Source organism: Harmonia axyridis, chromosome 7 (genome assembly GCF_914767665.1).
Source record: "Harmonia axyridis chromosome 7, icHarAxyr1.1, whole genome shotgun sequence".
In the NCBI taxonomy this organism is placed as follows: domain Eukaryota; kingdom Metazoa; phylum Arthropoda; class Insecta; order Coleoptera; family Coccinellidae; genus Harmonia; species Harmonia axyridis.
In genome coordinates, this window is record NC_059507.1 from 19,248,887 (window position 1) to 19,271,572 (window position 22,686).

General features: G+C 36.3%; 2 protein-coding genes across 2 annotated transcripts; both read right to left on the reverse strand.

Annotated features, from left to right (window-relative positions):
• Positions 1 to 8,575: 8,575 nt before the first annotated feature.
• On the reverse strand, positions 8,576 to 11,639 carry LOC123685308 (spectrin beta chain, non-erythrocytic 1-like). Its single transcript, XM_045624965.1, has 3 exons — positions 11,394 to 11,639; positions 9,683 to 11,328; positions 8,576 to 8,648 (listed from the first exon to the last, which is right to left on the reverse strand). Exons 1-3 carry the CDS (start codon positions 11,637 to 11,639, stop codon positions 8,576 to 8,578), a joined length of 1,965 nt encoding a protein of 654 aa, XP_045480921.1.
• Positions 11,640 to 18,362: 6,723 nt separating this feature from the next.
• Positions 18,363 to 19,163, reverse strand: LOC123685309 (MFS-type transporter clz9-like). Its single transcript, XM_045624966.1, has one exon. It carries the CDS (start codon positions 19,161 to 19,163, stop codon positions 18,363 to 18,365), a length of 801 nt encoding a protein of 266 aa, XP_045480922.1.
• Positions 19,164 to 22,686: the final 3,523 nt, after the last annotated feature.

The following is a 22,686-nucleotide window of genomic DNA, read 5'->3' on the forward strand; positions in this document are numbered from 1 at the left end:
TACTTTTCTTATGATATCTCAAGAACCGGCCCTGATAATCTCGATTTGTTTGAACTGCTCGACAATGCTTCTATGCATGCAACTTTTTCTCCATTTGACCGACCTTCTAACTCTTATGGTTTAAAAGTTACCAATACAATCCCATTGAAAAAGTGGCCACCCTGTATATATATATATATATATATATATATAAAAATTGCGAAGTACAATCCTTTAGTAGTAGGCGTTCTTTTCAGCCAAACTAAAGATAGGATCCACACCATGTCTAGATCTGACGTGGTTTATCGCATTCCATGTGAGAACTGTGAGTCTGTGTATGTTGGACAGACATCACAATGTTTGAAAAGACGTATCTCAATACATAAGAGTGACGCCAGATTACGACCTGATAGATGTGCATTAGCTAGCCATTCGTCCTCTCTAGACCACCATTTTAAGTTTGATGAAGTTGAAATATTATGTACCAATTCTAACTACAATAAAAGAAGTTTCCTTGAAATGTGTTTTATAAATGAAAATGAAAATAATATAAATAAGAAGACTGACTTGAAGAATTTAAGTGTTGTATATAGTTATTTGTTATCCTTAGATCGTAGGCCATCTAGACAAACATGACTTTATGTCACTTTGTGAATTGTTGTTTTCTCTGTGTTCCCCTGTTCTGTGAGTTTTAACCTTTAAAATTGACATATGCATACGGCAACGTTTCTGATATTTCTACGATTATTGTATTTTTATTGAATTTTATGAGTAGAAGACCAATTATAGCTGCACTTATCATCTTAAATAACACTGTCCAGTCAGATGTAAGCATGGATTGCTGTTTTTACAACTTTGTAATTTGTGTAAAATTTTTTTAGCATCCTGAAGAAGAAACGCATATTGTTTCGAAATATAGATGAATAGACTATAGACTGTTGATCTTTTCTAAATTGCCTAGATACCCAACCACACCTCCTTATATATATATATATATATATATATATATATATATATATATATATATATATATATATATGTGAGGAAGTTCTCAACGTCCCTCTGAAGCGCTTTGGCAAAAAAATGCCCGGCACTAGGAGTTACCTGCCCTATATGGTGATAAAGAAAAAAAAAAAAAAATATATATATATATATATATATATATATATATATATATATATATATATATATATATATATATATATATATATATATATATATATACTGGATAGGAGAGGCGCAGGCGGGGATGCCACAAACGCAGATGGAGGAGGTCAATATAACAGAGTCAGACATAGCAGAAGTTCTAAGGAAAGCCAATAATTGGGCGTCGCCAGGATCGGATAAGGTGCACAATTATTGGTGGAAATATTTCACCAATGTACACACTACTTTGGCCACATTATTCCAGAAGTCCTTATCTGATCCCTCGATCATACCTGAGTCTTTCACTCTGGGTGTGACGCATCTCATTCCAAAGGATGGTGACCGGAAGAACCCTCAGAACTATAGGCCCATAACATGCCTTCCAGCTGTCTATAAAATCCTGACAGCAGTTATCACGAGGCACATCAACAAACATCTGAGAGACAACAACCTAATGGCCGAAGAACAAAATGGATGCCGTATAAACACCAAAGGCTGCAAAGAACTTCTAGTGGTGGACTATATTCTGACTAAGCAAGCCAGGAAAAAACTAAGAAACATCTCTATTGCCTGGATTGATTACCGTAAGGCATTCGATTCTGTCCCGCATACCTGGCTTGTGAAAGTGCTCGAATTGCATGGTATCTCTGGTCCTGTGGTCAACCTCCTGAAGTACCTCATGACTACCTGGAGGACCTCCCTTCTTCTATGGTCGGAGAGCGGGGCGGTGGAGTCTGAGGAGATCTGGATCAGGCGGGGAATATTCCAGGGCGACACATTAAGCCCTATATGGTTTTGCATGGCGCTTAACCTTTTGAGCTGGTTACTCAACAACACGAAATACGGGTACATCATTGACAAACAGCGAAACCTACGGATCAGTCACCACCTGTATATGGATGACCTTAAGCTGTATGCATCCAGTCCTGATCAACTGAGAAGGCTGCTAGAAATTGTCGTGGCTTTTAGTGATTCCATTAAAATGCAGATGGGAGTAGACAAATGTGCCATGCTAGATGTGAGAAGGGGAAAAATTCAGAACACCGAAGATGGAGTTACCTTGATGAATGCCACCAATATGCCTGCTCTGAACGCGAATGATTCCTACAAATATCTTGGGATAAATCAAGCACTGGAAATCAAAATTTCAGAGATGAAGAAAATATTCAAGGAAAAGCTATATAAGCGAGTAAATGTGCTCCTTAAAACGAAACTTAACTCCAAATCTCTTTTCACAGCCATTAACACCTGGGCAATACCCTGTTTGACGTATTCCTTCGGGATCCTCACCTGGTCGCAGACTGACCTCCGTGAAATAGATCGAACTATAAGAACAATACTCACGAAGTATGGCGTACACCACCCACATTCGTCAACAATCCGACTATACTTACGACAACATGGAGGCAGGGGTTTGATAAACTTAGAGACGACACATGGAAAGAACATAAATAGCCTGAGAGAATATTTCCTCAGCAAAAACTCACCTCTATTTCGGGCCATCCGCGAAGCTGATAGTAATATATCTGCGTTAAAACTGTCGAATTCGGACCATCGAGAAGCGGTGCGGACGTTGGATGAGCTGGTGGATGAATGGAGCTCAAAGCCTCTGCATGGTAGATATCCTGGACATCTGAAAAGTAAAAACATCAATAAAAGTGAATCTCTTACCTACCTGCGTGCGGGATATCTTTTTCCTGAGACAGAGGGGCGGCTCATGGCAATCCAGGACCAGGTCATGCCAACGAGAATGTACCTGAAGCATATAACGAAGCAGAATATTCCATCCGATCGATGCAGAAAATGTTCCCAGGCGCAGGAGTCCATACAGCATGTGACCTCTTCATGCACAATCCTGGCATCAAGAGATTATTTAGATAGACATAATGCCATGGGCAAAATTTACCACCAACAACTAGCCTTAAAACTTGGTCTAATCCAGAATGAAGAGCAGCAACACTTGTATCAGCCCAAGACGCTCCTGCAAAACCAACGCTATAAGCTATACTGGGATGCTACACTTATCACAGATAGAGAGGTCGCGCATAACAGACCGGATGTTGCTTTATTCGACATGGAGAGGGAAACATGTCTGCTACTGGATTTCACGATACCTGCCGACGATAACCTCACGAGAGCGTATACGGAGAAATTGTCAAAGTACGCCGATCTTGCCTTTCAACTGCGCGAACTGTACAAGCTCAAGTCGATCAGCATACTCCCGCTGATTATTTCTGTCAACGGACTCGTGGAGAAGCACCTTATTGGAAATACAGATAGACTGTGTCACCCCCGCGAAGTCATCTCAAGCTCGCAGAAACAGGTAATCCTCAGTACAACCAGGATCGTACGAAAATTCCTGCAGGAATCGTAGCTGCCATTCTTGTCTTGACGACCAGTCCGACAAGTATGGGTAAAACCTGTTGCAAACAGTGATTATTAAAAAAAAAAAAAAATAAAAAAAAAATAAAAAAAAATATATATATATATATATTTTTTTTTTTTAATAATCACTTTTTTTTTATATATATATATATATATATATATATATATATATATATATATATATTTTTATATATATATATATATATATATATATATATATATATATATATATATATATGTATATATATATTATCTTAGAAAGTTTTTTGCCGTAGGCTAATAAATTTTGTTAATCAAAAAATGGATTATTTCGATACTGTTAGAATGTCATATTATTGAAATGTAATTATTTATTTACAAATTGTAAAAATAATATTTGAAAACAAAAATTTTAAGAATAGTAAAATAATCCATTTGTTTAAAAACAATTCATAACATAAATTAATAGATGTCATTCGCTAATGGAGAAACGGTCATATGATGATGAAATAAAAAAATTCACATTACTTTACATTGCAATACATAAATTCTTCATTTTTTGTTAATGAAAAAAAATTATTATAAACAAAATATTGCAATTTTTTAAACTTTTATGACGTGAACTTTTCAAGAAGGTATGTATACAGAAATGACTCCAGGAATAATGTTGAGGATGATTAATTAAGTTTTTTTAAATTCATATTAATGAGAAAATTTTCTTAATTAAAAATTGCCTATTTTCAGCGTTAAATTAGAACGATAAATATTGTAGATAGAGTTTCAGGAATAGGGAGTTTTTATTAATAGAAATTTCTTTTTCTTTTAGAATTTTTTTTCAGATTTCTTAAATATTAATTTTCGAGATATCGGCGAAAATTTCACACATGTGATTTTTGACCAATCAGAACGTGCATTTCTGACAGATCACAATCGCAACGGATGAATTTTAGTGACAACACGCTGTCATGCAAAATTATCGGCTATTCTTGATGCACTTGTGCAATTACTTACGAAAATGTTTTCCTCGCGCCCAACAGCGAATCATACTGGAGTTTTTTTTGACGTTCATTAATGACAGAATATTTTTTTTTGACAATCTAATTTTTATTTGTTCACATGATAATTTTGATTCATTTCAACTACAAGCTCAGATGTTTTCTAAATTCTTTGGACCATTATGATTAATGTTCATATTGAAAACGCAATTATTATATACTATCCACAATCAGCATAAGACAGCATGGATGTTTTAGGGGAAGATCTATTCTCACTAATCTATCATCATTCATTAGTTACATATCCCAAAATATGAACCAAGGTACCCAGGTGGACGCTGTTTACACCGATTTATCCAAAGCTTTTTGACAAAGTTCATCATGCGACACTTTTACAAGTCCTCTCGGATTATGGCGTGGGATCGAATCTGTTGAGATGGATTGGGTCATACCTGTGGGAATGATCTCAGTTCGTCATTATAAATTACGCATTTTCATCCGTTTACAGGGTCGAATCGGGAGTGCCTCAGGGTTCTCATTTGGGACCACTCCTTTTCATTTTATATGTCAACGATGTCTGCAAATGTTTCCGTCACATAAATTTCGATCTTTATGCGGATGAGATTAAGATGTACTTTGCAGTGAAGGATTCGGGTGATGCCCGAAAGTTTCAGGATGATTTGAACAGGTGTTATGAATTTTGTTCCCTGCACTATTTGTCCTTAAATGTTAACAAGTGCAAACACATAACATTCACTAAAAACGTCAACATCGTAAGCACTTCTCTATCTATGAGCAATTAGATTCTGGAGAAAGTGAAAGTAGTCAAGGACTTGGGAATATACCTGGATTCGAAATTATCATTTGAACACCACATAGATGATGTTGTTATAGTATATCCAAAGTCACTTGGAGGAAGCCTGAATATTTCAATTATACAAGGGTTGTCTAAGTTTTCAGAAATTCCTTTGGAATTTATGAAAATATTGCTATCAATACTCTCAAATAAACCCAGGTATTTAGCAGATCGTCTTGGAAACAAGAATGTCCCGATTTGAATGATCTCATTGGCTGAATATTTCCCCTCGTATTCCCCTTTCCACTTTGAGACCATTTTTGTTTGCACTCATTGGGCGCGTTCAGCAGACACAACAGTTGTGGAACAGTTGTCAATATTCTTTGATTTTTCTGCTGAACGCAATTTATCAGTTTCCGCTAGGGAGCGTATGCTACGGAGCAGTCGCCATTTTAGGTAGCGAATTTATTTTAGGCTACTTTTTGGGAACATGTTGAGTAACTGACAAGTGACAGTGGTTTTGGGACGAAATTTGAATTTGAACTTGAAACCGTAACATATAGGTTAGGCGCCGAAATTACAAAAGAATTAAAAGAGCACAACAGATTATTGGCAGAAAGGAATGAGATTTTGAGGCAATTCATATCTAAATCTAATCACTCTTGATTAGATTTAGATATGAATTGCCTCAAAATCCTCTGATGACTACTAAAAATGAAATTGCTTGTGTTAATTTTTTATTTTCGGTTTTATACAATAAGTATATTCGCACATTTAAATTCAAAACAGGGATTCTGCCAATGAGTTTCACATAATTAATTTATAAGTTTAAATTGCACACTTCCACTGGTGAAGCAGAAAACACTATATGTTTTAACTATGTTGACAACATTTCCCTCTAGTTATCCGGGACAAACAATATTTGCACAGACTATAGATCTATCTTACTTCAAGTATAATAATATAAAGAGTTATTCAAAATTCATCATAACTAATAAAATACTATTCTGAAAACTTCACCAAACAATAAAATCAAAGGGGGGCTTTTGGAATAACGGCGTTACTTCCCAAATTAGGCAAGGGTTCAGCCAATTCTAGAACAGATCCAATGATTGTGTGATTATATCTTCGTCGTCATCAAAAACGAATGGAATAACTCTCATATCCATGATCAATGTTTCGAAGGTGTCGAAATGAAAAAGTAATAATACCGAAAGGCGAAGTTAAACTTAGATATTAAAATCAATTATAACCCAAAATTCTGTAATCATAACATAACCTTCAAGAAGAACCCACAGAACAGAACTGTCAAGAAAAGGAGCAACCCGTCCAGCAGAGAAAATCAACGTTACCAAACTGATACCTATCAGTAGCGGAGCTACTTACGCTACCGATCTTTCTGCTGAAAGCGCCCATTGACTGCATCTGTCACTTCCAATAATTCGCATAGACCAGTGTGGTCCACAGGGGTATTATTGAAATGCATTTTTAAGTAGTTTTAGTTCGTTGTGTGACTTTTGATGATTTCGACTATGATGTTTGGCACAAATCTACGGTTTATGTAAAAAAAGATGGATATTTCGCGATCAAATATATTCCTCCATTTACTTTCAAAGTCAGAATTGATATATTATGGGTTCTGAAGAAAATGATTTCGCATCGACGCATCCTAATAAATATCTTCATTCCACTGAAGGAAGAACTGATTAAAATGAGATTAACCAACAAAATTTTCATTACATTTTCTGATTTTTAGCAATGATATTACTGGTTTGAGAAATCATGAAGAATATGCATATATGATGTTGAGGCTCTTATACGTCAAATTAGCAGCTACGTAGCCAGATCGAAAAATCAATCAAGTATTTTATAGAAAATAGAAATATTTCACTATTTCCTGCCATCAGTCGGGACAGTTTTAATAATATGTTACATATATCTTTGAATATTTATTCTGATTCTGAATACGAAAAAGTTATCGAGGAAGAACTAAAGAAATACTACAATTTCTAACTGAGTGTAGTAGTCTATGACTTCCGGAAAACATAGAAACTAATATTGAAATTTAGATAACTTAATTTGACATTTCATGAAATGTCATTAATTATTCGTAATTGAAAATGTTATTGGTTTATGGATTTTCAACCATCTTAACGAATAATTTATTACAATTCATGAAAATTCGACTTTTTAGTTCCTTTTTACGTTTTCTGGAAGTCATAGACTACTCCATTCAATGAGAAATTGCAGTTTTCCTTAGTTCAAGTTTTTCCTCGATAACTCTTTAAGTACCTACGTAAAATTGACTGAATGAATAAAAAATATAGGTTTTTTTGCAAAAAACTTTTCATAAGATATCTAAAGGAATCTCTTCAACTTATGAACCGTTGAGCTCATACTCAAGTATTGCCATATTGCTGAAATTATCATCAACCAAGCTATCTGATAATGCAATAATATACTGGGTGTGCCGTTTGAAATAAGAAAGTAGTTCTCTGTTTCCGGTATAAAAGGAAATTGTATAAATTTTCAGCACAAAATTATTATTAGTTTTCCATAAACGTCTAATAGGCCATCGCGGTGAATCACCCTGTACATCATTATCATTTAGCCTTCTGCTTCCACTGAGGGACATAAATTTCGCCTTACAATAACGAAGAAACAAAATTCAATTCGGCAACGTAGCTGCTAATTTGACGTAGAAGGATGTCATTCAAGGATCTCAAGGTCATGCACCTATTCTACACTAGTTTGTCTTATCTTCAGAGAGAACATTTTTAAATTAATCTCAAACACTTTCGTGCTCTTATAATTCTATGCAAATATTCATCATCGTTGATAAAGTTTCTTGATAGTATATTACAGGTCGAGAATAAAGAATAATCAAATTATAACACCGTAGAATAACAAAGTATCATTTTTGATGAAACAGCAAAAGTTACTCAAATTTTCTGAAAGAATCGACATCTGAGTCCCATACGTACGCAAAAATATTATTTCCAACTCAAGGGTTTGAAAAGTGTGCGCCTATGGTTTATGACTGTTTTGCAATTATCTCTGGCCAAGCGTTTCTATAGACTAGTTCAAGTGACTTTGGATATACTATACCAGAGCTTTCAGAATGCTCGGTTTCATTCTCAGAATTTCGCGTTCATTCAGAAGTGAGAAAACGCTAAAGATTCTTTACTTTTCGCTTGTTCGCAGTATAGTTGAATATGCAACCTCAATTTGGAATCCCTTTTATCATAAATATATTAATCTGATCGAAAGAGTACAAAGGAAGTTCACTAGAGTCTTATACTACAGATTCGGGAATAGGCAAGTTGAGTGTCCTTATGGTGCAAGGTTGAGGCTTTATAGATTGACTACTTTGGAGCAAAGAAGGGTTATATTCGTTCAAACTTTTTCATATCGAATAATGAATGGTCACTTCGATTTTCCCCTTATTAGTGAAATTTATTTGAACACTCGTGCTTTCACCGGACGTCGTAGAACTGTTTTATGTCCCAAGAGCGCGAACGTCGTTGTTTTATAACTCCACTTTTTTGAGAATCATGCGGTTTTCTAACTGGCACCTTTTTTATTGACATTTTAAACATTTCACAAGTTGCTTTTAGGGAAAAATTATATTTGTATCTATGTAGAAATTAATGAATTGTTTATTTTTTGTGATATATTGATATTTGAGTGTTTTATCTAATAGTTTATGCTCATTTTCAATTGTAAATATCTTCTTTTTTTTTTGGTGAATCCTCGTAATTGGGTTATTCCTGTTAGGATTCCTGCTTATGTTGAATAAATAAAAATAAATAAATTACAAGTTTTCTACCTATCTGTCAGCGATCTGGAAACCATGCTGCGCCAAGTGCTACTGCAATAAGCTATATAAAGCGAATCTGCGCCTGTGCAGTACCTGTTTCGGGCTAAGGCTGGATTGGCAAATACTCGAAGGAGCTCGGCAAAATATTGTAACGTTTTTCGGTTAATTAAATCGGTACTTCTAGCTAATACTAATTTATTTCAGGTACACAACTATAAATAACTATTTACAGATGATTTATTTCAACTATTACACTAATTTATTTTCACTACTATATTAATTTATTTCTACAACTTATATCTAATTGAGTGTACGGCACTGACCGCCGCTTCTATCGCACTGCCCTGCTCTGCGGCTTCGATTGGTTATATACCGCTGGCATCTCTCTCTAGAAGCGTCTTGATCTTTCTATCGAGCTCTCGGTGCCTCCGGTACCTTCTAGAAAGAGGCAGTGGCGTAGGGCTTGCGAATTCGTTACACTGCCCCCTTCCTAAGCTGTTCAGTCCCTGAACATATCCGGCAACGTGGCTAAATCTCAAGGATTCTCCGTTTCTGCAATTTCCTTCTTCACAGAAATAGCACCCAACGGTCTTCTCTTGAACTTTGATCCTCTCCTCGAAGTCGCAAAGCCTCCCGATCGGATCTTCCACTTGCAAGACTCGCTTCTCCCAGGTCCCTAATCCAAACTTCAGGATTTCGATCTTCTCGTCAATGTCTTGGTTTTTATAAACTCGGGATGGTTCCAATTGCTGCAAGTTATATTTCTTCCTCTCTGCGCACACAACAAGATATTTGTAAGCTTCCAGCGTATCTTCCTTCTTGCTGTCAACGTGCTCATTCGTATCTGGGAATTCCTCGACAAGTTTCTTGGCCTCTTGCTCTATAAAGTTCGCCTTGTCCTCGATCACTTCCAACTCGCCTTCGAAAGTCTGAGGTTTTCTGAGCAAATCTTGGTTACTTTCCGAGTCTTGACTATTGGTATCGTAGCACAAGTCAACCTCTTTCTCGCATATCCAAGTGATTATTTCTTCAGCTCTTCTATCGAACATATGCACCTGTTTTGCTCCGACCAAGAGTTCATTCAGACCGTTTACCAGCTCCAAGAGATCCTTCCATTGAGTCTGGACCTCAATCATTTTCTCCTGGATCTTGGCGCTATATCTGCATTTAGCTTCTATCAGAGCATTTCCACTGATTAAACATAATTGGAGCCTTGCCTCGCTATTCATTAAACTAGCGTAAAAAGTGTCGAAGGCATGAATTAGAAGTTCCACATGCTCGACATCAACTCCATGCTTTTCAATTTTGGAATTGGTCATCTGGTCCTTGATCCATTCTTGGAGGAACCCGAAATACTGGAAGGCTTCAGAGAAGGAAACTTCCCTCTTAGCTACTAGCTGACGTAACTTCTTGAACTGGTGCACTATTTCTTCCTCTCTTTTCTTGATGTTATCTGCATCGTAGTGCTCTCTTCCCACAAGATGGCAACATCTCTGGGATAATTTATCGATCGTTTCCTGGTAAGCTTCAACTTCAGCAGTTATTATACTCAGCTCTCCCTGCAACATCTGAATGGAAATCTCATCTCTACCAACCTCACTTGTTGCCAGAGCCAACAACTTGTCATCAATCCAGGCCTCAGCTTCTGAACTCTCCTCGTAAAACTTTTCCGATTCAAGGGCATCTTGCAACCTCAACATCTTCAGACTGGCCATATCCCTCACCATCACAAATCGATTCTCCAATTCTTTCACCTTCTCACTGATATCATTGGAGAACTCATGACCGGATCTCATCATGTTGACCGCCCTATCCATCAAACTCTTCACGATGTGTTCTCTTGAGTTCAGCTCGACCTCCAGCGTCCGATACTTTTTCTGTAAGCTCTGGACCGAAGTTAGACTGATACTCATGTCCAAAGACGCTGCCAGCGATTTCCTGTCGCTCAACCACTGTACCTCCTCATCTATCTCGTTGATGCTCTCGTAGTTCTCTAGGTGCTGTTGGTAGTCATTTTCCAAAGCGGGATGGCATCTTAGGATGTTGTTGTCTGAAGCCAAGTATTTTCCGAAATCGTTACTAACTTGAATCTCGACTTCACCTAGCCAAGCCTCAAACTCTTCGACGGACCTCCTGAAGAGCAGTGCTTGATATGCCTCGTTCAGCTTTTCCCGTTTGATCTGCTGAGTTCCAACATTCTCTTCCAATCTTCTTTGATTTCTTCCAGCCTTATGACTATTTCATCTTTGGCATAGTGATTTGAATGTAGTAACTCTTGTCCCTCGTTTATTACGCTTTGCACTCTTTCATCGCTGTCCATAACCTCTGCCTCAAATGTAGAATACTTCTGGATTTCACTTTCCAGGTTATGAGGTTCCCTATAGCTCTCATCTGCCGCTATCTGAAGCTTTTGTTTCAACCAGATCTCCACGCTGCAAACATTCTTCAGGAATTCCTGAAACGCCCTGTATTCTTTCAGTTTCAGTCTTCTGGCTTCAGTCATTTGCAAACGTTCTTTTTTTTCTATCTGGTGTAGCATCTATCATTTTTGACACTTCCTGATTATTCTGGTTCCTTTCATGATCCTCCAGTTTCTTCGATTCAACCTCATTCCTAGTATTCTCTAACCTTTTCGTGTTATCCATCATTCTTCTACAATTATCCTTTATTTCATTTTTAAACGATTTGATGCTTTCTTTTATTGCTGTTCTGTTAGATTTAATTTCTATATGGTTATCCTGTATTTGCTTGGTCAGTTGCTCAAAAGCATTTTTGAAAAATTCGAAGCTTGTCTGGTCCATTTTCCTTGACTGCGATCTCGTAACTGGCATTCAAAAATATGGCCACAAAAAAAATATTCACACTACTGTCCACAGAAATTCCCACAAAAATGCCCACGAGAATGTCTACTAAAAAAAAATGTCCACGATAATGCCCACAAAAAAATATCCACATAAATGTTCACGATTTAACTAACTCTCGGTTCTAAAACACACGCGAACCCCACACCTGACACCAATTGTAACATTTTTCGGTTAATTAAATCGGTACTTCTGGCTAATACTAATTTATTTCAGGTACACAACTATAAATAACTATTTACAGATGATTTATTTCAACTATTACACTAATTTATTTTCACTACTACATTAATTTATTTCTACAACTTATATCTAATTGAGTGTACGGCACTGACCGCCGCTTCTATCGCACTGCCCTGCTCTGCGGCTTCGATTGGTTATATACCGCTGGCATCTCTCTCTAGAAGCGTCTTGATCTTTCTATCGAGCTCTCGGTGCCTCTGGTACCTTCTAGAAAGAGGCAGTGGCGTAGGGCTTGCGAATTCGTTACAATATCAATAAAATGTAATAAAAGAATGAAGGCAGAACAATTCCTATATTACTTTTCAATAATATTGTCAATCTGAAATTCAATAATAATTCTATGAGAAAAAACATGAAACATTTCTCCCCCCGTATAATAACTAATTATATATTTCCAAGATTTGTTTTTTCATCCAGTTCTAATCTCAAATAGGCACTTGCTGAATACGCTTTATCACTTGAATCCGCAAAAAAATGTGTAACTGTACTGAAAAGCCTTTCAAAGGACGTGTGAAAAGCGATCTTCTTATCCTTAGAGATTCTATATTCGGCAGAAGTCTTCTCCATTTTTGCCACTGACTATTATATTCTTCGGGTAATTTTTCATCCCATTCCAGTTTGATTTTCCATAAATTTTGCAATATGATTTTCAGGAATACAACAAGATTTGCTATAAAACCAAGTGGGTCGAAAATAGACATTGTAATTTTCAGCAACTCTCTTTTAGTCGGTATACAAGTACCATTCAATATTTCAGGATTCAGATTGTGAAATTTTAATTTGAAGAAAAACTCATCTGTATTCGGGTTCCATTGTAAACCAAGTACTCTCTCACAGGGCATCTCACCATCATTTAGGTTCAAATCTTTGTTACCATTGTCTCGCAAATTTTCAGGAATTAGTTTGAGAACATTTTTAGAATTACAATTCCAATTACAAATAGAAAATCCAGCATGTTTGTGAATTTCTATCATTTGGCGGATCAACTGGATGGCTTTCTCTTCATCAGAACAACTGTCCAAGTAGTCATCCATGTAGTGGTAATTTCTTATAGCATTGGATGCTTCTGGATATGTCTTTGAATTCATCGGCATTTTTGTTTCTGACAGATTGAGCTGAACTTGGAGAACATTCTGCACCGAATAACATGACAGACATTTCGTAAACTCCAGGCTCTTCTTGATCACTTTCTCTCCACAAAAATCTCTGGGCAGGTAAATCTTCTTTTCTTATTTTAATTTGTAAGAACATTTCTTTCACGTCTCCACTGAAGGCAATTTTTTGTTGTCTGAATTTCCATATCACACTTATAATTGAGCTGTACAAATCTGGACCAGGTAAAAGCATGTCATTGAGGCTGATACCGTTCGATTTTGCTGCTGCATCGAAAACTACTCGTATCTTGTTTGGTTTGTTTTGGTTAACAACTGCGAAGTGTGGTAAATACCACTCGTTCTCTTTTCTCATCTCCAACTCCTGGCTAGTTAACTTTCTAGCATATACTTTATTCATATAGTCATGTATTTTATTTCTATAGGCTTCGGCAAAGGCTACATCCAGTTTCATTCTCTTTTCAATATACTTCAGTCTCACGAATGCATTATTCTTACTCTCTGGCAACTTGACTTCTTTATGCTTCCATAGTAAACCTGTTTCCCATTTATATTCACTTATTCTTCTCGTAGTTTTATCTAAAATTTCTTCTACGTATATGTCCTCTTTCGATTTCTCGGGGAATTTGGTACCAACGTCCTCGATTTTGAAAGTATTTTTCACTAGGCTGTGTAAATCATCATCTTGTTCATGGAAATCATTAATTAAATAACTATATTCTTTGTTTGGCTCATTTGATGCGAGTATTCCATGTATCAACCATCCCAACCAAGTTTTTGTTAGCACAGGATCATTCCAGCACTGCGAGGAATTGTTAGCGGCCAGTTATCCTGCCCAATCAGTATGGTTGGTTGGGCATTATTCAATGAATTGACTGGAACATTCTGTACATACGGCCAACGTTCACAGATATCTTCTATATCTACATTTTGAATTGGCAGTGACAGGTTTTTGACAGTTCTAACATGATGGAGAGTAAATGTTTTACTTCCTGGGGCGACTCCAGATATTTTCAATGATACAATTTTAGAATTTTCTATGTAGTTGGAAAAATCATTGGTCCACTGTAGAGAAAGTGGTCTACTTTCACCTCGTAAAGCCAATGTATTGGAAATATCCTCGTCGAGCATCGTTACTGTAGAGGCTTCATCGAAAAGTGCATAAGTTTGTATTTGAACTCCAGTTGAACTTGTCAAGATGACAGGGGCAACTCTCAAAAGGATATTTCTATGTATTGTGCTAGAAATATTCAAATTTCTTTCGGCTTGAGAATAGGGGTTGCAGGTTCCAGAAGTAGAGGGTTCGTTAATATACTGCTCATCAACCTCTGTAGATTTTTCATCCTCATGCAGCAAAGAATGGTGAAGCTTTTTGCAATTATTCCTACCACAAACTTTCTTATAACGACACTGTTGGATTTGATGATTCTGTTTCAAGCATGAAAAACAAATTCTCTTCGATTTTACCCATTTCCATCGGTCATCTATGGACAGTTTTTCAAAAGATTGGCATTTGGTAATGGAATGACTCGTATCTCCACAATAAAGACATGATCGGATATTTTCGCTACGAGTAGAAAAGTTCATTTCGTGTTTTGCTGAGGCTGGCACATGTCTTCGTCGGTCATCATATTTTGGTCTGGATACAAGACACAAACTTTCTGAAATGTTTTCCATCCAATTCGAAAAGGTTTTCAGGTTTGCAATTTCTCCTTGTTTCAGTAGAGAACCCCACTGAATCTTCAGACTAGAAGGAAGTTTATTCACCATTTCATTCAGAATTTGGGTGTTATAGAGTTGTCCATTGTGGCCTGAACTTTCGATGGTTGCTACTAAATTCAATACTTTATTGGAAAAGTCTATCAAAGATTCAAATTGGTATTCCTTCATATATGATACCTGGTTGATTTTCCTCATTATTTCTTCAACGATATATTCAGATCTACCAAATCTTCTTTCCAGTACAGATAATATCTTATCTAATTGATCAGGAAAATTCAAAAGATACTCCATACTTTCCTTGGCTTTGCCTCGCAAACAACGTTGGAGTCGGCTCATATTTTCCCGTTTCGAATATTTACACAGGTCAGTACTTTCTCTGAATTGGGTGATAAAACTTGGCCATTCCATTGGATCTCCAGCAAAAATTGGTAAGTCTTTTGAACTGGATTGTCTCATAAAAAAATTGTTCAGTCTGATACGTTCTTCCTTTGGGTTGGTGTCTTCTTTAATTTCACTTGGCACTATACTCAACTTTTCTAACCATTCTTCGACCTTCTGTTTGGGGCTCGGTTTTGTCTAATGTGTGTTCGCTCTTGAGTTCTGTGTTTTTTTCACTTCCATTCTTTAAATGTTGCTTCTCTAAATCTATTAGTTTCAGTTCATATTCAAGTTTCTTCTTCAGTTTCAATTTTTCTAGTTCAAAAAGTATTTCTGTATTCTTCGATTCTTTAGATACCCCGCTGGCTGGTTTTTGGATTGATTCAGTATTTTTTTTGTACATATTGGAATCTGTTGATTCCCTTTGGCTCACGATATCTTCAGGTTTCCTTCCACTATCGCTTCTTGGCTGCTTTCCACTTTTGGTCGACATGATAAATTTCGCGGCTCGAAGGCTAACATTCCATTTTTAAATGTGACAAATTCTTAAGTCTAAGTATTGATGACAGAATAAAAGAAGTGAATGAGCTTAAGTTATGTAAAAACTGTTTAAATCCTAGACATAGTACGAGGGAATGCAACAAATCAACGTGTAGAAAATGTAAAAGGTATCATATTACATTACTACATAACGAAGGCATGAAAATCATGCATACGCAAGTAAATAACGAAACTGAACATGAAAATACTGACGAAAAAGTTTGCGGTATTTCCACAGAAACAAACAATGAAAAAAATAGCGTGGCTTTAGAGACTGTTTCAGTAGCAAGCGTGGCTATGGCCGGCAGTAAAACTATTTCGTTACTATCAACCGCTATAGTCAATGTAGAAAATAAACACAAACAATTCATTAGGGCACGCATGTTGCTTGACCCAGGATCCCAAAGCAATTTCATAACAGAAAAGTTAGCTAATCGATTAGGTTTGGATAAATGCGCAGTAGCGTATAGCATATCAAGCATCGGCAGTAATTTTGGTACATGTGCCAAGTACAAAATATCAGTTAAAATGCATTCATTAGTTAGCGACTGTTCCGAAAATATTTCTTGTTTAATACTACCAAAAATTACTCAATATTTACCAAATTAGGATTTCAATCCTAAAATTTTGAATATTCCTGAAGACAAGGTATTAGCGGATCCAGATTTTAATAAAAGTCAGGAAATTGATATACTATGCGGAGTAGGTATATTTTATCATTTGCTACTCATGGAACAAGTAAATCTAATGGCGTCATATTGCAAAACAGTAAACTAGGTTGGATAATAAGTGGAGAATTAAGACATTGCGGAGTTAGAAATTGTATACAGGTCTTTAGCAATTTAGCAATTGATGACATCGAACCAAACAAGTTGTTAAGTGAACATTTAGAAAAATTGAAGATTGTGGAGGTCCTGATAGCAAAGATGATTTTTGTGAAAATCACTTCATTTCAAACTTTTCTAGAGCTCCAGATAATAAATTCATAGTTATAATTCCATTTAAAAATGATACGGTTCATTTAGGAAGAACAAAAGAAATGGAAATTAAAAGATTTCATTACCTTGAGCGTAAACTATCAAAAAATGCTAAATTGAAACAACAGTATGGATTTCATTGAGGAATATATGCAATTGGGACATTTAAAAGAAGTAGAAGTAGGCATAGATGATTTAGAAGACGACGGTACAGTTTATTATGTTCCACATCATCCTGTAATAAGGATAGCGACACCACGCCATGTAGAGTTGTATTTGACTTCTCTGCAAAAGGCTGACAACAATATTTCATTGAATGATTTACAATTTGCAGGACCAACTATACAATTTGAATTATTTGATATTCTGTTGAGATTTAGACTACCTTATTACGTACTTACAGCTGATATATCTAAGATGTACAGACAGAGGTATGGCTTCATCAAAGTCAGACTAGATTCCAAAGAATGTTCTGGCGAAAATCCGAAGCTTTACAGCAGATAGCTAATGAAAATGCTGATGTTTTTCCAATGGCATCTAAAGCAATTAAAGAAAATTTTTATGTTGACGATTATTTAGACGGTAGAAACAATGAGTCCGCTTAATACAACTGCAATCAACGGTGAATGAATTGCTGCGAAAATCAGGTTTTCTATTGAGAAAATGGTTAACCAATTCTTCAAATCTCATTGAACATTTCAATATTGTTATTAATGTAAAGTCTAGCATACTGAATTTAAGCGAAAATCTAAATAGTAAAACTCTGGGTGTATTTTGGAATGCATCGTCAGATACAATCGAATATAATATATAATAATAGTCAAGAACTAGGTTACTTAAAGGAAAACAAAAATATTACAAAAAGATCCATTTTATCGGCAATCAGCCAATTATTTGACCCTATATGGGCCTAGTAAGTCCCATAGTCATGAAAGCAAACTTTATTTTCCAATTGGTTTGGAAGGAAAAGGGAGATTGGGATGAACTAGTTTCTGATAATTTAAGGAAAAATTGGATTGAATTTTTAGTTAATTTACAAGAGTTAAAAAATATAAAAATTCCGAGGCATGCTTTGTTGCGAAATGCACAATACTTAGAAATTCATTTGTTTTTAGATGCATCTGAAAAAGGCTAGGGGAGACCGGGGCTAGTTGGCCCATTTTTCAAACTTTTTCCTTTTTGAGATGAATAAATTGAAATTGCTTAGTAAGCAAAACTTATTTAAAATGCTTCAAGTTTGGGCTTATCTAAAATACTTCAAAGTAATTTGTAATTCAAATGTTTTCAGTGTAATAATTAGTTATATGTGTTGATGTCAAGTGGGCCAACTATCCCCAGGTTCGGGGTAAGTTGGCCTTAGGTCTGGGGTAATTTGCTCCATATGTAAGATGCAAGAAGAAATGAAAAATCAATAATGATATTATATTAATTATAATAATTTTGGAGTACAGGCTAATGGCAAAGCTTCTTTGGCTAACTGTGGAATATTATAGATATTCATTGTTTTTCCAGGATTATTTGTTATCCAAGCATCTGCAGCTGTATTTATGTAATTTTTGAAGGGACCATAAACGCTTCGGTCCAGTGGCTGCAACTTGTGGCTGCAGTGAGGAGGAAATGACAGAACTATCACTCCATATTTTTTGAAGAAATCTAGAGCTTCGATCGAGAGATGTGAATCATGATTGTCTAAGAGCAGAAGTACAGGTTTATCTTGAGATGCTCGAGAATATTTAATGAAATGTTTTGCGAACTTTATGAAATTTGCCTCAATCATCCACCCAGATCGATTGCTGTCTCCATCGCTACCTATTGGAGCATTTTGTAGAAAGTAATCTCGAAAGTTGACCCGCGGAAAGACAAAAAAAGGAGGAATGCTGTTTCCTGCAGCAGAAACAGCAAGAGCCATCGTCACCAGAGATCCCCTTTCCGCTGATGTAATTCTTCCAATCTGTTTAAATCCTCGACGAGCTATTACCTTGTTGGGTTTTTGCACTGTAGTTATTCCAGTTTCATCCATATTGTATATATCAGACGGTAGAAACTGGTATTTTCTCAATACTTTTACCAAATTATCGAAAAATTTGAAGACGTTTGTCGGATTGAAACTGGATGCTCTGGCTTGACTGGTGGCCTCCGGTGTCCTTATAGATAGAGAAGAATTCCTTTTTATAAATGCTGTTAACCAATCTTCCCCGGCCATTTCTTTTTCCAACCAACTTTTTGGCATTTATAGCAACTGCGTACTGGAAACGTACGGTGATAAACCGTAATATATGTCTGCTGCTTTCTTCAGGTAGTTACCCAAATGCTCTTCTTGTTGCCGAGGAAATACCTGTAACGGAAAGTTTAGTATGTACTAATCTCGAAAGGGTTTTTCTAGGAATGTTGAAATCGAGAGCTGTTTTCCTAACTGATTGTTTTACCTTTACAACTGCAGACACCGCTTCCAGCATGACCCCCTTCGGTGTTTTGCCTCTTTCTGTTTTCCTTTTATAGGTACGCATGCTTCTATTTCCTGAAAAATAACAAATTAAATGAATCTTACGTTTCGGGGCAAATTCGCCAACTTGCCCCAGTTGACATCACTACCTAAAGGGCTTTCTACTTTTTCATTCAGATGGATTATATCTTTCAATTAAGATGTAAAATGTAGACGAAAAACCCTCCAATCAATATAAATATAAAACATAAGAAACAAACTCACCTTGAGTTCATAAGCACAGTAAAACTACAAAATAATTATTTTACCACGAACACTCGCCAACGGAAAAAAATATGTACGATCTCTGTAGGTACTGATGGTAAGAGACCAACGTGTAATTCAGATGTTTCGGAAAGATGTTTAACACATTCCTTATGACTACTAGCGCTATCTGGTGATATGGATAAAAAATAAACCCGGTTGGCTAACTTACCCCTATGGCCAACTAGCCCCGGTCTCCCCTATGGCGCATGTGTTTATATAAGGAGTCAAATTTCTAGCGAAATCAGATGTAATTTAATTTATTCCAAGAGCAAGGTAGGACCTATTAAGCAATTGTCATTGCCTAGACTAGAACTGTGCGCAGCGCTAATAGGTTCTAAATTATTAGCCAAGGTTAAGGGTGCAATAAAACTTGACTTTCAGAAAACCTTTTGTTGGACAGATTCACTTGTCACCTATCATTGGATTCAGGGTCCCCCAGACAAATGGAAAACATTAATTGCAAATAGAGTGTCAAAAATACAAACTCTAACCCATATCAATGATTTGCATCATGTGAGATCCAAAGAGAATCCTGCAGATTTGATATCTAGAGGCGCTATTGGAAGTGACCTTACAAGAACAAACTTTTTGGTTTCATGGTCCACATTGGTTAAAGCGCAATAGTGATGAATATCCTTAAAAAAAGATAACGATACCTTGACAGAAGTGCCAGAAGCGAAAATAGTTTCAAAAGTTGATCTTGACAAGTCCGATTTTATATTCGAAAAATCTCTGATTTGAAAAAAAAGATAAGAGTAACTGCATATTGTTTGCGATTCGTGAATAACGCGAATAATAAAATGTTCGGTTGTTTAGGAATAAGCGAAATAGATGAAGCCTTTAATGTTTTATTGAGATTAGCTCAGGCCAGGTTCTTCAGCCAAGAAATTCCTTATTTAAGGCGAAAAAAATGCGTTAAGAGTTCGAGTCCACTCTTAGGTTTGAATCCTTTTCTTGATTCAAAGAATATTTTGCGAGTTGGAGGTAGAATTTCTAATGCAGACTTCGATTACGACAAAAATCATCCAATCATTTTGCCAAAGGATCATCCATTAACCATAAATATAATGTGCGATGAACATAGAAAACTTCTTCATTGCGGACCTCAGCAATAATTATTTATAATAAGACAAAAATACTGGCCTTTAGGCGGTAGGAATATTGCTCGTAAAATTGTTCACAAATGCATTGATTGTTTCAAGGCGAAACCAAAAACATGCGAATATATTATGGGCAATATACTTTCTGAACGACTTTCCCAGGCATTTCCATTTTCCTATGTAGGATGCGACTACGCTGGTCCTTTCTATCTTAAGGATATTAAGTCTCGGAAGACGGGAATAGTGAAGGCATGGATTTGTATATTTGTGTGCATGGTGACGAAGGCGGTGCACATCGAGTTAACAACTGAACTAACAACGCAGGCCTTTTTTGCATGTTTTCGGCGATTCATAGCGAGAAGAGGAAAGCCTAATACTATTTTCTCAGATAATGGCACCGAATTCGTAGGTTCCAATAATGAGTTCCCCAGCTTCTTCAAAGAAAACAATGACCAAATCAATAGACATTTTACCGATGAAAGGATAATTTGGAAATTCATTCCATCAAAGGCACCAAATTTTGGCGGAATTTGGGAAGCGTGCGTTAATAGTACGAAACATCATTTTAAGCGTGTAATCAGCATCAATAAGTTACGGATTGACGATTTTTCGACCATATTGTGCCAAGTAGAATCTATACTCAATTCTCGACCACTTTCCTCTAATCCTGATGATTTATTCCCACTCACGCCTGCACATTTTCTTATCGGACGACCCTTCACAAACTTGCCCCAGAACAGTTATTTAGAGGTTCCAGATGGAAGATGTATCAGTAGAGACAAAAAATGGTGCAGTTATTCTGGAAAAGATGGAGCGTTGATTACATCATTGGCCTTCAAGTGAGGCAAAAATGGAAAAGCAACGGCCCCAACCTGGTAACAAAGGGGGCATTAGTTCTGGTAAAGGAAGACAACCTACCTTCACTCATGTGGAAAATGGCCCGCATAGAATCGCTTCACGCTGGTAGCGACGGAATCGTACGAGTGGTGTCTGTGCGCGTCAGTGATGGTGGTGTTTGTAAAAGAGCAGTAAGCAAAATTTGCTTACTGCCCATTGACGAAAATATGAATTAGTTATAATATTGTTCTTTTTTAATTTATTGAAATGTAGACATTTCAAGGCCGGCAGTATGTCAGCGATCTGGCAACCATACTGCGCCAAGTGCTACTGCAATAAGCTATATAAAGCGAGTCTGCGCCTGTGCAGTACCGGTACAGTCCACGAGCTCGGCTAGAGCATGTATTTATTATGTTGTGAATAAAATAAAGATTATTTACAAGTCTAGTCAATCAATATTTAATAGCAATACAAGTCAATAACCCAACACTATCCTTATTCCTCATTGCAATATTAACATGAACTCGAGTAATTTCCAAAATTTTAGCCAACCAGAGAAACCCTACCCTCGTAAATCATAAGAGTGTCATTCATCTCGAGTCATAAAATGCAGTTCAAGATTCCATTGGCGTTTATGCTGCAAAAAGGCGTAAACCTTTGGAAGGCGTTCCAAATAGCATAATTTTATTTGATAATCATCAATAATTAGAGCAAATCAAGGAATTTCAAAAAATGTTTGCACCAATTCAAAACTCATAATATCACTGAACATTTAACGTTGAGTTACTTAAAATGAGAACTCTCTCTAAAGCTGAACAGTCATTTGAAGAATATTTTTAATTTCAAAGTTCAATTTGCGGAATACTTTCGATTTTTTTTTGAAAATCGAAAAGATACGTTCAAATTTATCACGTCATTATTCACTCAAAAAATGAAATAAATCTGTATTTTGGAATTCACAAATGTTGTTGATTAGCACTGGAATAGCATTGGCATGAACAAGGTATCAAACACCCTTAAAACAAGAATTTTGGATACTGATATTTCTAGTAAATGAAACTCTCATA